The sequence below is a fragment of the Lactuca virosa genome, chromosome 2 (assembly GCF_052849685.1).
Source record: "Lactuca virosa cultivar CGN04683 chromosome 2, Lactuca_virosa_CGN04683_v6, whole genome shotgun sequence".
In the NCBI taxonomy this organism is placed as follows: Eukaryota; Viridiplantae; Streptophyta; class Magnoliopsida; order Asterales; family Asteraceae; genus Lactuca; species Lactuca virosa.
In genome coordinates this window covers 187,361,745-187,379,194 of record NC_136427.1, presented here as the reverse complement: position 1 = coordinate 187,379,194, position 17,450 = coordinate 187,361,745, and the positions used below count along the sequence as shown (strand labels likewise).

Below are 17,450 nucleotides of genomic sequence, written 5' to 3'. Positions count from 1 at the left end.
TTGTTTAATTCGTACTTGCAGTTATAGTTATTAGACTTATCCAAGTGGGAGACTGTTGGATTAAGTTTCTAAGCCCATAACTATAATTGGTATGTACTTGACCCGAGAGTAGCATGGTCCTTTTGGGTTGCCTTCACCAATGCAATTTGATAGCATGGACTTCTGAGAATAAGGTTATTTGTGATTTGTTAATATATTACAAGTATAATATATTAATGTGAAATCATATTATTTAATTAGTATTGATCAAGAATTAATTTGGAATTAATTTAGTGATCAAAAGAGACTAATTAAATATACAAGGACTGATTTGGTAAATCAATGATTCTTATAGTGTGCGCCAATGATCCATGGTTAATTAGGATAGGCTAAACCAACATGGATAGTCCATGGAGGTTTAACCCATGGAGCCTAAGTAATATGAAGGATCATGGTGCATTAAGGTTTGCATGGATGTAACCCTAGCACTTGTCACACTATAAAAGGAACTCCCTAGAGCTAAAATCGGTGGCCAATACATTCTTGGAGAGTGTGAACCGATTTTGTGCTAACTTATTCTCTCAAGCCTCTTTTTGCACTTGGTGTTTGTGACACATTAGAGGCATCACATTTGAGGTGCTAAAGCTTTTGAAGGCCAAGAACTACAAGTCCTACTAAGAGGTAAGTTATCTAACTAGTTATATTGTTGAATTGTCAAATTGTATGCTAGTTAGGATGTGTGCTTTGGAAAATCAAATTGCATGTATAATTAGAGAAAACATAGATCCAAAGCATCTAGGGTTGCATGTGCACCATAAGGTTGTTAGAGTGCTTAAAAAGCCTTCACATCTTTACTTCGTGAATAGATGAGTATATCATCGATAAAAACAATCACGAAGTTGTCGAGATAGGGCCGGCAGACTCGGTTCATCAGGTCCATAAATATCGCAAGTGCATTTGCTAGACCGAAGGGCATTACTACGAATTTGTAGTGTCCATAGCGGGTTTGGAATTCATTCTTGGAGATGTCTTCTTCTCAGACTCGTAGTTGGTAGTATCCGGACCTCAAATCTATCTTTGAAAAATAACTTGCTCCTTGAAGCTGGTCAAATAGATCGTCGATCCAGGGAAGAGGGTATCGGTTCTTAACGGTGAGCTTGTTGAGTTCGCGGTAATCGATGCACATATGAACAACCCATCCTTCTTTACAAATAATACTGGAGCTCCCCAGTGTGAGAAGCATGGCCTAATAAACCCCTTGTCCAGTAATTCACTTAATTGATTGGAAAGATCTTGCATCTCCGCATGACCTAATCTATATGGCGACTTGGCGATTGGTGTGGCTCCGGGTATCAAATCGATCTGAAATTCGACTTGTCGATCGGGAGGGATTCCCGGAAGGTTTTCAGGAAACACGTAGGGAAAATTGCACACCTCCGGGATGTCTTTAATGTTCTTTTCGTCCTTATTTTTATCAACCACATGAGCTAAGAAGGCGTGGTTTTTCTTGTGCAAACACTTATGTGCCTTGATACACGAAATGAGGTGAAGGTTTGTACCGGGTTTGTCGCTATATATAACTAGGGTCTCATTGTCGGGTAGGTGAAGGCAAACGGCGTTCTCGTAGCACTTAATATCAGCACGGTGGGGGCTTAACCAGTCCATGCCGATGATCACATCAAAACTTCTAATAGTAACTGGCATTAAGTTGATTTGGAATGAGTGCTTATTAAGTGTTAACGTGCACCCTATGGATAGGTCGTTGGTTGTTTCTGTCTTCCCAGTGGTCATTTCCACCGTGAAAGTTTCGTTTAATTTTTGGAGGTTTTGATTGAGTAGATGTTTGAACTTATGACTAACAAAACTTCTTTCTGCCCCACTATCAAACAAAATGCATGCATAAATGTTGTTGAGGAGGAAAGTACTAGTGACTACTGTCGGATCTTTCACAGCCTCTTCATGTCCTATTGCTAGGACTCTGCCTGTTCCCCCTGTGTTTCGATTGTTGGCCTTGGGACAGTTTCTTTTGAAGTGGCCAGTTTCTCCACACCCATAACATGCTTGACCTACACCACCATTGGTAGGTTGATTGGTCGGTTGTGTCGGTGACTTGCAGTACCGGGCAGTATGCCCTTTCTTTTTGTATATTGTGCATTGCATCTCCGTGCAGGCTCCGTGATGGTGGAAGTGACATTTGTCGCACTTTGGCAGATTACCGACATATTGCTTTTGTGGGGGCTGATGTGGCAGGAGCAGTAGCAGCGTGAAATGCCACTATTTGTTGCTTTTTGGAGGATTCTTATGTTTGTTGCCCTTTTCTCTTGTTACCCTTGTTTTTCTTGTTATCATTCCCTTTTTTTGGTTCAGTGACGGGAGTCTTCGTGCCCTTTTGTACCCCATGGTCATATAGCTTTTGCGCGAGGCGTTTGGCGCTGTCGAATGTTGCTGGGTTTGCAACGATCACATTCCCTTGAATCGGAGGAGTTAACCCCCAAATGAAATGTTCGACCTTCTTACTTTCAGAGATGATCATTCCCGGACACAAGATCGCCAGATCGCTGAACCTGGAAATGTAAGCTTCAATGTGGGAGTCCTTTACAGTGAGATTCCACAATTATTGCTCAAGTTTCTGTACCTACCCTCTAGGACAGTACTCTTCAAGCATCATGGTCTTGAGGTCCTCCCAGACCATCGAGTTCTCCACTGGGAGTGTTAGAGCCTTGATGTGGCCATTCCACCATGAAAGAGCTCTATCAGAAAAAGTACAGGTTGTGAATTTCACTTTGCTTTCTTCCGGACATCCGCAAATCTCGAAGACTGATTCCGTTTTCTGAAATCATCGAGTTAGGGATATGACACTCCCACTTCCATTGAATGGCCTTGGCTTCCCGTTTGTGAAGTCTTTATATGAACATACACGCTAAGGCCCTTGATTAACCCCGTGGTTGGAACTGCCCGTTCCATTCCCACTTCCACCTCCATTGGCACCATTGTTGTTGATATGTGCCAGAGCTGCAGTGACTGCAGCTGATACTACCGCCTGGAATGCGGCCGAATCCATTTGTGGTGGAGGCGGTGGTGGCGGTGGTGTTATCTCGTTGTTCTTGCGTTGGATGTATCTTCGAGGCGGGATTCTGCTGCCACAAGTGGAATTTGTTAAGTTTTTGATAAAGGTTATGATGCGGATACTATTGAAATGAAATATCACGTTTAGATATGTCAGGTCTAGTGATTATCGAGCGTTATTTTGTACATACAATTGAAATCTTATTTTACCAAATAAAAATGAATAGATAAGACATAGCAGATAACAACATCCATAAATAAAACACATGCTTGCTTCATTAATGATAAAGTAATAGTACATAACTTTTTGGGAAAATTGACCTTTATAGGGTCTACAATACATCATGATAATAATCCGATAGCATAACAACCCTCTTAATAGTGTAATCACTTAGATTCGATCCTACATACAAAATAAAAAGAAAAGGGGTAGCACTAACGCATACCCAAACATCTAGCCTATCAGCTAGTGAGTAGGATAGATCCTACTCACGTCGAGTCGTCCCCTGCGGTGCCTGGGATGAAGTAGAGGCACCATGCAGCTCTGCTAGTTGGCGCTCAGCTACCTGAACCCTCTCCTCAAGGGCAACATGCCTCACCTGGTATTCCCTTACCTCCGCTCGCGCGGTGGTAAGGTCCTCGACGAGCCGATCCATAGGGTAGTAATCCCTCTCGAGGTCTTGAGTGTGTGCGTCCGTGACTGCTGCAGCAACTCTCATCTTTATCACCTAGTTGGCTGTCACCTGAGCCTGGTCTCCAATGTCTGAGATCCTCCGGACCATAACGGGAAGGGCTCAGTCCACAGGTCCTCCATGGAGAAGGTTGTAAAATCCTCGCTCCATCCCGAAGGGTGGATGTTGCCCCTGGTGCCGGCTCCACCTCTCAATGTCATAGGCCTAGGGGGTAGGGTCATTATAGCCCCATCGGTGTGTTGGTGCCCTAGCCATGTAGGGAGGGTCGATGACTTCGGACTCTGCGTCCGAATCATCCTCCTCCTCCTCATCCTCGTCGACCTCCTCATCGATCTCCTCTTCCTCGAACTCCTCCATGACCTCTTCCGGATACTCCTCTATCCATCCCCCGTTCCCCTGGTTGGGGAAGTAGGGTTCTACAGGGAGATGAAATCCTGCCATCAGTCTGTACGAGAATATAAGTATAAGAAGTACATGAAAGGCTCATAATGCGCTAACATACTCCTATAGTATTTTAATTCTTTATGTTTGGTTTCCCTAAAGCTTTTTGGTATAAGGTTGGTAAGTTTTAGATTCATTGTCCACCTCGACCACTCCTAAACACATGTTGGTCATATCTCAAATAAATATAGTTGCTCAGGCTATATTTACATAACTGTCTAAGTTTAATCGCGATGTCCAACTCTTCTAAATACTTCTTATTATATATTATTATCTAATATGCATGTATGTTTGTACACTTTATAAAATACTTATATTTTTAAAGTATACTTTTAGTCAGAGTGTTTTAGTCCCATTGTATTTATAGGTGTATATCTTGTATGGTTAGATATACTAGTTCACTATAAACAATACTCTAATACCAATCTGTCACACCCCCGAACCAGGATGGCGGAAACGTCCGGGGGCGGATGACGTCATTGTATAGTATCATAACAATTGAATATGAATGAAACATAGCAACCAAACGACATACATTGAGATAACAAACTTACATTGTTTACATATTGTATTTGTTCACAACTTACACAAAAGTGACAGAAATGTAAATCCCATAATGCAGCAAAAATATCCAATTCCCATTGTCCAAGTATCTGCTTACTTGTTTCCTGAGAATACAAGTCATTTTGAAAAGCGTCAACATAGAATGTTGGTGATTTCATAAGCATTTTATATGAAAACAGTTTGTAACATCTGTATTTGAAATGATTTGTATGATTCCATAAAATCCGATATTTCCTATGAAAATGGTTTGTACGTCTTGTTCCAAAACTGTGAATATATGCATGCATGTCCTTTGTTTTCTTTTGTTTGTAATTGCAAGTTCCCAGAAAATCCTATATTTTCTGTTGTATGAAAAACTGTGGTCTTAAACCCTAGACCAGTAGTGGAAACCAATAGTGTACCGGGAGGAAAAATGCAGTTTTATATTTTATAAAACTGGTGAAGTGTAAGCTTCCCGTAAATCAATATAGTATTGTTAATCCTTAAGTGAGTTATTATAACCATGCTTGATGTGACTGTTATGCCTGTTACGACGTTCTTCAGGCGTCGGAATCGGTAAGATATTTGTCACCCTAGACTGGCCTCGTCTAGCTGTAGCGAACAACTCAGGTGTGGGGGGGGTGTCAATCCCCGTATAGATCTATACACAACTATCCCGCTCTCCCTCCAGGAGACTCTTGTTATAATGCAGGACTTAGAATGTACACTAGGTAGGATAGTGAAGATAGTGTCTCACTAGAGCCTTAACGGATTTACGCGAACTTTGACTCGCGTATTGAATAATGAAAATGTCTCTATCAACCTAAGTGACAAATACTACCGGTGGTATGACACCGTTTAGTCTTATTAGAATTCTAAAGAATTTAACACAAACCTTTTATGACTGACGAAGAATATCTACATTATTTTGAAATTTAGAAAAAAAAAACAAAAAATGTTTTTGTAATAGGTGATCATACCACATTACACAATGTAAGCAATTTAAAAAGAAAATGAATCCGACCATAAATATCAAAATCACTTTGGAGGTTTAGAACTTTTTTTAATAGTTTTGAAAAGGATGATCATAAAGTTGTTTTTTCTAAAAATAATTCAAAGTTTTGGTTGTTAAAACATACAAGAATATAATAATAATAATAATAATAATAATAATAATAATAATAATTATTATTATTATATTTAAGCTTTCAGTTTTAGATATTATATACAATGTTTCAAAAATTGACAACAAAATTGGTGTAGTCTAATGGCAAGAGGCATAAGTTCTAAGTGGGAGTTCATGGATTTGATTCCCTCCCCTCCTATATTCCCCTAAATTCCATAAAAAAATTTGGGACTTAATCATTAAAATTTCCAAAAATTTAAGATTTTTCTGTAGATTTCTCTGTCATATATAATTATTTATTTTACAAACATATTTAGGACTTTGAAGTAGACTTGACAAATCTCGATAGGATCCCTGACCAGCCATGAAGATAAACGGGTTTGGGTTGAGTTTTTTCAACCCGTCATCCCGTTTATTAAACGAGTCATATATGAGTTTGTCAAAAAAACATACAAGTTGACCCGCCAACTCGTTTTGCATTTTTTAAATGTATTAAGTATTATTCTATTAAGTAGGATCCATTGTCTTCCTTATGGTTATTAACCCGTGACTATACTATTACATTAGCATTTGAATTGATCTATGTTTGTATTAATGTTTTAGCTTTAACATATTTGCATGAATGTTTTTAATTTTTATTTAGGTGTTTAAGACTTAAATTTTCTAAAATTCAGATATGTTTGTATATTTTTTAAATTTCTGAAATATTCATGTTTAATTATTAATTTTATTTATGGAATCTGACCTATGAACACGAACCCGAATCTGATCCACCAATCCGAATCTGACCCACCAACCCGTGAACCCATATAAATAAACAGGTTGATGGGTCGTATATGAGTTTATGTTCCAAACCCGCCAACCCATGACTTCTATAGTTAAATGGGTCATGTTCGGGTTGTGTATTTTGACCCGCCAACCAGAACACGACACCATTGTCAGACCTACTTAGAAGAGTGTGTAATATTATAAAAATGGTCCACGTTTAATATGTAAGTTTACAAAAAAGATTCCATGCTTAATATAAAATTTCTAAAAATGTCCTACGTTTCAAAAATTTACATAAATAGTACTTGCCTAATAGAAAATATACAAAAAGGGCCCGGTCATTCACAAATTTACAAATTTATAGAAATGGTCTAGTATAATAGGGCGTGTTCGGCAAAATTAGCTGGTAGCGGGTAGCTTCTAGCGGGTGGCGGGTAGCTTGTAGCTTGTAGAGTTTTGTTAAACGTTACATGAAGTAGCATTTGGATTTGGAGCGTTTTGTTTAAACTAAACGCTAGAAGCTTGTAGTGCCAAACAAGGTTTTCTGTTCAAAACGGAGCGTTTTGTCAAACGCTAGAAGCTAAAAGCTCTCAAACGCTCCCAAAAACTCCGTGCCGAACACGCCCATAGTGAATTTATATAATTGTCTCTATTCCATAAAAATACAGAAATGGTCCCTACGTTTAACAAGATTACAAAAAATAAGCCCTACCAAATAGCAAAGCTACAAATATGTCTCATGTGTTCCATAAAATTACAGAAATAGTCACTACCTAATTGCAAAATAAAAGAAATGGTCCATACATTTCACAAAATTATAGAAATAGTTCTTACCTAAAGGGAATTTATAGCCATGGTCCTCATGTTTGAAAGAAATTACCAAAATAGTCATTATATAAGAGGTCATTATAGAAATAGTGTCAAAGATTAATAAACCCACCACAACTTAGGGAGGAGGGAGTCATTCCCTCCCAACCCACTGAACCCACTGTCATATCATTTTTTCTCTTTTATTTTTCTTCATTTTTCCGAACCCACAACACACGGAAATCCTATCTTTTTGAACCCACTCAATTAAAAAAAAATACAAAACAATCAAATGTAAAATCTTAATTAACAATAGAGTTATCAGCGGTACCACTCCCGCTTCAACAAGTGAGTTGATTGGTTTCACTAACCCACTTCATCATCTCTCTCTACTTTCTCTTTCTTATTTTCTCTTGTATCATGTGTTTTAAAACTTATACCTTAGTTGTTTTGTATTTTTTTTTTAATTGGGTGGGTTGAGTGGGTTCAAAAAGATAGGATTTCCGTGTGTTGTGGGTTCGGAGAGATGAAGAAAAATAAAAGAGAAAAATTGATGTGGCAATGGGTTCGGTGGGTTGGAAGGGAATGACTCCTCCTCCCTTAGAGGGGCTGTGGGCCATCCCACCAGCTAGAAATATAAGCAAGTAATGTACGAGTTCAATATGGAAAGCAACAATAGTCTCTATATCTAAAATTACAGTTGATTTTGAGAAAAAAAAAATTACCTAACCATCCTTAACTTCAATCAAATGGTTATTTGTTTACTGATTCTGATACTAAAAAAAACACAAATCCAAACACTCATTGATACCCAGCCTTCTTATGACAAATACTTTATCACGGAATAAAACTCAAGTCCCAAACAAGATTGATACAAAAGGTTATACATTTTTCTTTTTGCTATATAAAATATACCATACCACTGCAAAAATTGTTAAAATCATTTCAAACTGATACATTTGGAATCACACATTTGCGTATACAGTTATCATCATCACCTATATAAAATGTACAAATTGTTGACAGCTTATAACCTACAGAGGACGCAACAACGAATAATCTTCAAGCAATTCTCGTTCTGTAAGAGTATCGTTTTCATTTTGTGGGGTCCACAGCACCTCAACTGCCTGTAAATTGACCAAAATAGTTAGCAAATCCAACCAAAGAAAATCATAATTATGATTTATGGAATAGAATATTCATATAGAATTATAGATCTCACCATAACTCTGCTTGAAGGGATAGACGCTAGCTTTTGCAATGCTTCTTTCAGTTGTGCACTACTGTTTATAGGCGGCAGTTTATGTACGCCACTAGCCGCCACAATGATTGTAATCTTCAACCACCAAATACATGTTTTTTAGTCAACGAATGATGTACAGTTAATATGAACATGACTTAATCTGGTAAGCTATATATCATTGTTTCTTTTTTACTAAATGCAGAAAGAATTGACTTAAGAGAGAAAATCAAAGAAAGAAGCCAAAACTACTTACCACAATATACTCATTACGGAAGCCATTAGATCTTTGAGTTGTTGCACTTTGCTTTCTGATGTTGTTGACGTTGACTAGAGTCTCTTCATCAAATTTACCCCTTTCTTCAATAGAGAGTTGATTGAATCGTTTCTCACCTTCATCTATGCTCCTCTTCACATCCACCTGAACCAAATTAATAAACCAAAACCCAAACATTCAATGAATGATGTCTGTTTCTTTTTTTACTTAATCCAGAAAGAACTACTTAACAGAAAAATGAGATAGTGAAGTGCATACAGAGGAATAACCAGAGATGCAATAATCAGGATGTCGAAGTAGAGCTAGTGTTGTCTCTGCAACCAAAACCAAATCAGTTTAAACATCTCAATCACAAGATCATATGACTAGTAAAGACTCAAGATTCATTGTTTGTATGTATCATGTAAACATCATTCATTACCTTGTAATACATAGCTCAACCCCTCGGGTTTGGATGTATCAGCTGTCTCAGCAATCCGATTGAGATCCCTTTGCAGTGATCTACCCAAACCCAACAATCCAACCTTCAAAAATACAATGTTAGCAGTTACTAATTACAGAAATTGCTATAAAGATAGATCAAATTCAGTACTCATTGCAGAATCATCAATAAAGATAGGACCAGATTTGAAGTTGAAATTGAGATTATGGCACAGAGCATAATACCTGAAGCTTGAGAACACTTGTTTTCTCGGTAGCAGTAAGCAGACTTCCATCATCGGTATCAGAGCGATCTGATAAGAAGCCAGACACCAAAATAAAAGCAGCAAAACCCATCATGACGAAGAAAAAGCTTGACCCAAATCCAACCGCTGGCCCTACAAAGAACCCACCGCCCCCAAATGGCGTCGGAGCATAATAGGGAGCCGAAAATGACAACTCCGGGCCTCTGGTCCGAGTGCTAAAACTTCTAGACGAAGACGAAGAAGAAGAAGAAGAGGAGGAGAACGATCTTCCACCCATTCTCCCACCGGAAGCAGCCAACGCATGGTGATGATCGTACAACAATAACAAACCCAATAAAACTCCAGTTATAACGGGTTTTTGTAAGGCTTTGAGGACATTCTTAATTGATCTCCAAAACACTTCATTTATACCACTGCCAACAGAAACTGCTTCCAAATCGTTATCCTTTCCGCTTCCATTTCCACTAATATCTTTTTCCCCTTTGCGCTTATGGCTCATGAAGAAGCATTTAATTCTAAATTTTTGGGAAGCTCTGATCACCTTGTAAGAAGAGTTGTTCAATTTGGAAGCGTTATTATAGCCAGACGACAATTTGATTGGGGGAAAGCGAAGTGGGGGCAAATGGAAGGTCTGTTGGAGTAAAGGATTGAAATTGAAGTTGGATTCTAGCAGGAAAGGTGTGTTCGCCATGAGAGGATGTCGGGTGATGGCAGATATCTTAAGTCTAAGGATCTTGATATGGAGGAGTTTGGTGGTGGTGGTGGTGGTGAAGGGATGAACGCAATAGGACCAGATAATGGAAATCGGGGTTTGGACAAGGTCCGGTTGTTGTTTGACAAATGTAATGTGGACATGATTTTTTTAAGATTATACAAATAGAACTTATTTTGTTTTTTTTTGTATTAATATAGATAATCTTTATTATTTCAATAGAAATTTACAAAATATATAATCAAAAATTGAGATATTTTTAAAAATAACTATCATATCTAAAATGAGAATTTTGGATTAACTTTATATTTCATTAAAGTATATTTCCCTCACACAAAAAACTATTTTTGAATTTCAGATAAAGTTTTTCATAAAAAAAAAAAAGACAACTAATCTTGATCACGTATTGACGATACACGCTTGTTCATATGGCTCAAGCTCCTGGACTTATGCTTCCAGCCAAAGAAATCAACCATTTTGTAGATGCGACAGTGGTATACAAGCTAGTTTTCATTTTTTGGAGTGATACAAACTCATATAGATGTTGCTTTGGTTGCCCATATTTTCTAGTTAAAGATCAAGTTTGCATGTATTATTTGTTGTATGGTGAAGAACTATTAGGAAGTTGGTACAAAGAGAAATTTAATGAATATAGAAAAATTTTAGTAAGATGATTGAGCATTATCCTAGTGAACTAGTATGCAAAACCAATTGAAGCAAACAACTGTAGTTATAAGTCATAGTCTGATGAATCTGACTAGGGTTCTAATTTTTTTATGTGGTTTTCACAGGTTTTATTGTTTTGGTTATTTGATGTTTTTAATAATAATCATGTGAGTGCATTATTCTAATTAGTTGAATGTAATTGTATTAACTTTGTAATGTCATTTTATTGTTTTGGCATGAGGAATGAAATTTGAAAGGAAATTACATATTAGTGCTCAATATACATTACATAATGTCGTATTAAAAAAATAGGGATAATGACTTAGGAGGGTAATAACGTTTCCCGTTTGTCCATATTAGGTCTCTAACGTATTTTTTTGTGTGTATTACACCATTAAGGTTGTTATAACCGTTTAGAAATAATTCATTTTACCGGTTTCTTCCTGTTAAAAGGACTATTTGTAAACGGTTATAATAACCTTAATTTTGTAATACGCACAAAAAATACGTAGGGACCTAAAATGGACAAACAGGAAACGTTATTACCCTCCTAAGATTTTTAGTATTTATTATTTTGAATGTATATTTTTAAGATTTTCAGTATTTATTTTTATATGTGTATTTCATATAAAGTTGTTGAAATTAAAAAGAATAAAAGGTAGAAAGGTTTGGATTGGATTTTGTAACCTCATCATCATGAACACCAACTCAACAATCGGGCGTTCCATATGAACTGTCGGTCTAGAATCCACCCAATCCACCACATCACGGATAGATGAAAACACATGAAGGTCCAAATGAAGCCAATGCCCAGCCCGACTCCAAACCTGATCGGCAACCGAAAACTACAACAACAAATGCTTCACACTTTCTTGAGAATTATGACACACACGACACAATAAGGAATCTATCATCACCCCCCTTTCCACCAATTTAGCTCTTACCGGAATGCGATCCAAAAGCATCCAAACTACCAACCCCAAGACCTACAAGTTTCTTATTTAAAAAGTAAAAATTTACCATAGGGGTTTACAGTTTCATACGGGGATAATGATTTAGGAGGGTAATAACGTTTCCCGTTTGTCCATATTAGGTCCCTAACGTATTTTTTGTGTGTATTACACCATTAAGGTTGTTATAACCGTTTAGAAATAATCTCTTTTACCGTGTAATACCCAAAATCAGAAGACCAAGAAATGAAAGGAAACCCTAAGTCAAAGGGGTCAACTCGTCGAGTCTATGGAAGAACTCGACGAATCGGAGCGGGTTCCGTGTCAAAGATTAAGTAACCGACTCGGCGAGTCTGGTATGGGTTTGGAAACCCTAATTCCGGGACTTGGTACCCTATTTAAGCATCTTATTCTCTTCCCTAGGGCTCATTTGCGGCCCCTGTTGTCCAGAACTCGAAACCCTAGCCACCCAACTCCATTGTTGAGCTAGTTCTTGCCTTGAGAGTGAATTGAAGCTTGGAGAAGGAAGAAGGACCTTGGTGGTGCAAGAAGAAGCTATAGATCCAGAGTTGGGGTAGCATTTCAGACCATTTAGAGGTAAAAAGCTTATACCTTGACTGTTAATCATCTAGATCCCCTTTCTAGCATAGATTTTGTCACATTTGGACCATTTCCAAGGTCAATCCGAACATTGAGCCATTGAGGACGAAAAGGACTTAAGATCTAAGCATTTCTGAGCTTTAGAAGCTCTGAGGGGGCAGCTTTACCCAGCCATGGCTTCATTTCATGACCTACGCCTTCTTTGTAGCTTGGATTAAGTGTTCTAGCCTCATAATACCTTGCATGCACGTAAAGTTAGCAACTTTACGTGCAATGCTAGCATTAGAAGTCCAGATCTATGGGTTGAAGGTGTTGCAATGGACTGTAATCGACAGAATAGAGATGTCACAAGGTGGACTCGGCGAGTCAGGTCGCAAACCCAAACCCTTATGTTTATGATTCGGATCAGTGAGTGGAGTTAGTAAAGGATTCAACCAAACTGGGTCCGTAATGGACATGAAGATCATAGTACTCGACGAGTTCGAAGAGGAACTCGGCGAGTCCAAGACAATCTTCTTAGTTAGGAAGATGAACTCGACGAGTTGTTCATACAACTCGGCGAGTCATGGCCTAGATATTCATACGATGATGATGAACTCGACGAGTTCAAGGATGAACTCGGCGAGTCGGTTGAAAATAGTCCCGAAGTGTTAGATGAAGGAGAACTCGTTGAGTTCTCGCTAGACTCGACGAGTGGAGTCGGGGTTGTTTTGGGATTTGAGGAGCATGGACTCGGCGAGTTGGCAGAACAACTCGACGAGTCGAGTCAACTGGAAGGTTGACTTTGACCAGGACTTTGACCTTGAGAAGGACTTTGACCAGAGTTGACTTAGTTGACTTCTTGAGGACAGTTAGACTAAGTGTACTATTATTTGGTATTGGTAGCTCGGGGAGCTAAAGGAGCAGCAGTTCGGAGAGTTGTTGGATAGCAGCCAGAGGGTTATCAGCAGTTTCAGCAGTACGAGGTGAGTTTCCCTTTGTGTGAATAGGTCTACGGCTACAATGTCGGCCCATGTAGTGATGAGTAGGAAGACCTGGGGGTTAGCCCTAGGCACTGTATGCTAGTATGATATTTCGGACCAAGGTCCGATGTCGGGCGGGTGCCCAGTGAATGGTTTGCATGATAGATTATACTTGTTGTCTGTGTGATACTTGTATGTGCCTGGTAGGGAGGTGAGGGTGGGCGAGGTCCCGTATCTCACCATTAGCAAAGTATGGACGGGGTTCCATATCTCATTAGTAGCAGAGTAGGGGCGAGGCCCAAGATAGGAAAGGAGTGAGTGTGGGCGGAGACCCGTATCTCATTATCATTAGGAGTGTGGACGGGGTTCCATGATTCATCAGTAGCAGACAGGGGCGGGGCCCAAGACAGGCGAGGCCTTAGTACAGGAATGCAGTAGAGTAGTTATAGTTTATGTGTTATGCGATATGTTATATGTTTGTATATGTTTAGCGGGCGGGGCCCAGAGACAAGCGGGGCCTAAGAGAAACAGATTTGTACACCTAGCAGGGCTCGAAGCCAGGCGGGGCCTGGAGCGGGCGAGGCCCAGTATTTGCAGTATGCAGTTATGTGTATGGTATGTAGCAGGTTGGGGAACTCACTAAGCTTCGTGCTTACAGTTTTCAGTTTTGGTTTTAGGTACTTTCGGTAACGGAGGGAAGAGCTCGGGATGATCGCATGTCACACACCATAGTTAGTCAGCCTGGGATGTTTTACTCTGATAATAAGACTATGTTTTGAATTAACACTCTGATTTTATGTTATGATTTAGGTTAAGGATTGACAAATGTGGTTTAAGTAACGTTTTAAAAACGAAATTTTTGGTCATGATTTTTGGGATGTTACATACCAGTTTCTTCCTGTTAAAAGGACTATTTGTAAACGGTTATAATAACCTTAATGGTGTAATACGCACAAAAAATATGTTAGGGACCTAAAATGGACAAACAGGAAACGTTATTACCCTCCTAAGTCATTATCCCTAAAAAAATACATCAAACATGTTATATAATTCAATGATGGACATGATAAGCTTCTATCAAATTGGCCTAATAGTGTACATCAAAATTGTTAATGTAACATTCAATTACGTTTATTGTATTCTCGGTCAACATAATTTGCTCCTCTAATGGTGGAGTTGACACGCGTGCATCTTTGATTTTTTCCATTGACTTGATGAACTCTTCTATATCTTTAGGCATTATAACCAAGAGCATTATAACCTTTATTTTTGGATATTGCTAAATCTAGGTTTTGTCCCATTTTCTCTATGTTTAAGTAAGCTTTGATGAAAGGAAACCATAAAGTAGGAAAGTTTATGGATTCTAAGGCTCCCTAGAGTGATATAAAGTAAATGTAGTAATGGTTAAGTTTTGAATCCTTTCATGAGAACTTTAGAGATATTTTCTACATTTTGACCCAATATGGTATCTAGACATGTATTGGACGTACATGTCCATAAAGCACCGATTTTTAATTTGATTTTGGAGTTATATAACCTTCTAGAAAGTTGAAATGCATGAGTGAAAGGGTTAGGGTTGAATGCATTAAGATGTCCATTGTGCGTAACTCACGACATGACCATTTGGAGGGCACGACGTGAGGAAGGAAGTCCTCGATTATTTTGGCACGACGCTGCCACGAAGTGAGGAATTGATTCTCATGACATGAAAGTGATTCAGATCGTTTAGGGTTGAAGTCGAGCTGAGTTGACTCGTGATTGAGTTAGGGTCCGAGGGGAATCCGTTTTCACGACGTGACCGTATGCTGGTTACGAAGTGAGGATCAACTAAAAGAGGGGTTGACTGTTGACCTTTTGACCATTTGAATTTTGGTCAACTGTGAGGGTTGAGGACTTAAAGGGGAAAAATGGTCTTTTTCTCAAATGAGGATTTATTTTGGTATTAGGACATGCTAAGTTGGGGATTTATCCTAATTGCTAATTAGGGTTTGGTTTGGTTATGTTTAGTGGGAGAGACTTCAGCACCAACGGCTCATGTGTGAGATCTACTTGTTGACCGATTGAGGTGAGTCTCTTCACTGTAATTGTGGGTCGAGTCGCAACCTTGACCTCTTTCGCATTCAACATCCCATTCGCACTCAACATCACTTTCGTAATCAGTATCCTTTTCACCATCAGGACCAGAACCTAGATTGGAACTTAGGAGGCTACCTTTCGCATTCATATCATCCTCTCCCTCTTCAAAGGGAATTGTCCTTAATTCCGAGGGGCCATTATTTTCTTCATTATGATCTTCGAACGAACTTTGTTGCTCAGCAAAAAAATTTCTTTTCTTCTTCGACTACGAAAGTAGCTTCTGCAATAGCAACACCATACACTGAGGATTCATTTTCTTATTCGTATTCTCCTTGTTCTGGATTATGAGTTTATTCAATCACAATAGTAGATTCTTCACTCATAACATTAGACTTTTCGACCACAACAACCTCTCCCAACGATTCATGAATATCGATCACATCCAATTTCTTTTGCCAAGATTCGAAAAAGTTAGGAATAATCGTGATTAGATAAATTGCTGGAGCATATCTATCCCTTAGTTTGCGTTTTAATTCTTCCCATGACGAGATCTTCTTCTCCCCTATGCGAGTTCTTCTGGCCTGAAATCATTCGTACCAAATAGACGCTCCTCTCCTAAAACTTCGAAACGCATACTTGTAACTTGTCTCATCATCTAACCCCTTTAATTTAAAAATTCTTTCAATTTTCGCTTCCCAATCCAAATATTTTTTTTGGATCGGCTTCACCAAAGAAAATAGAGAATTCGTCCTCAGCAACCCTTGACTGTTGTCTTCCATTTTCTTGCAAATCACGTAAAGCATCACGTAATCTGAATAAGAACCTTGGATCGTCAAAATCCATGGCCGACAAAATTTAACAGCAAATCATAAATCTAGATAGAAAATCGAAAGTGAAAATCTTCAAACACTCTTGACAGGAAACACGAAGTGGAATTCTAACAAAAACTAATTTTTTTTAACTCACTTGACAGCAACGAAATAATAAAAAAAATGGCAGAATTTTGGAGCTTTGAAACCACATATGATACGTTTACGAGGGATTAACTTTTTTTTGGATTTTCTAATTATACGAATGTAGCGAAAAAATAAGATACAAGAACAAGAACATAAGAACAAAGATAACTTGTTCGACAAGAAACAAAAAAAAAAAGATAGATTTTGTTAAACAATCTAGACCAATAGATTGAATATCGATAAAAAAAATCAAGACATATTGATTTGAATTTGTATCAAACTATACGAGTCCTAGAATTGACAAAGGGACGAGTAAGCAACTTAAAGAACAAAGTTCTCAAAATTCAGTTCATTCAACAATAATATCGATTACAATGATTAAAAGGGCTATTTATAGCCTTACAAATTTTTACAAAAAGGAAACTAAAATAAAAGCCTAAAATCAAATCAAATCAAATCAAATATTTCTAAAAATAAAATAGAGTCTTCTATATCGTCCATGCGGTTAACCATTCAAAGGTCTTCGTGTTAGGAACTTGGCCCAACCAGCTTTCGCATCCAACAACAGATTGTTCGCATCCAACACTCGTTCGCAACTAGACTTGTTCTGAGGTTCGCATCCAGTCATACCAAAATGGTTCACATTCGCATCGGATAAGTCCTTCGCATCATTCGCATTGGATCATACTCCATTCACGTCCAAATGCACTGAATTGCGATTCATTGCGTCCATTCGCATCGGTTCGCATCCAGTCGCAACCTGGACCTCTTTGGCACTCAACATCTCATATGATACGCGTACGGGGGCTTAACTTCTTTTTTAGATTTTCTAATTATATGAATGCAGCGAAAAAAATAAGAAACAAGAACAAGAACACAAGAAAAAGTATAACTTGTTCAACA

General features: G+C 38.3%; 1 protein-coding gene across 1 annotated transcript; it reads right to left on the bottom strand.

Moving 5' to 3' along the window:
* Window positions 1–8,290: 8,290 nt before the first annotated feature.
* On the bottom strand, window positions 8,291–10,477 carry LOC145159865 (FLUCTUATING-LIGHT-ACCLIMATION protein 1, chloroplastic-like). The gene is made up of 6 exons (XM_079078910.1): window positions 9,606–10,477; window positions 9,361–9,463; window positions 9,198–9,253; window positions 8,919–9,083; window positions 8,645–8,758; window positions 8,291–8,549 (listed from the first exon to the last, which is right to left on the bottom strand). The coding sequence occupies exons 1-6, from the start codon at window positions 10,314–10,316 to the stop codon at window positions 8,457–8,459; spliced, it is 1,242 nt and encodes a 413-aa protein (XP_078935036.1). The 5' UTR covers window positions 10,317–10,477; the 3' UTR covers window positions 8,291–8,456.
* Between the last annotated feature and the right edge of the window lie 6,973 nt (window positions 10,478–17,450).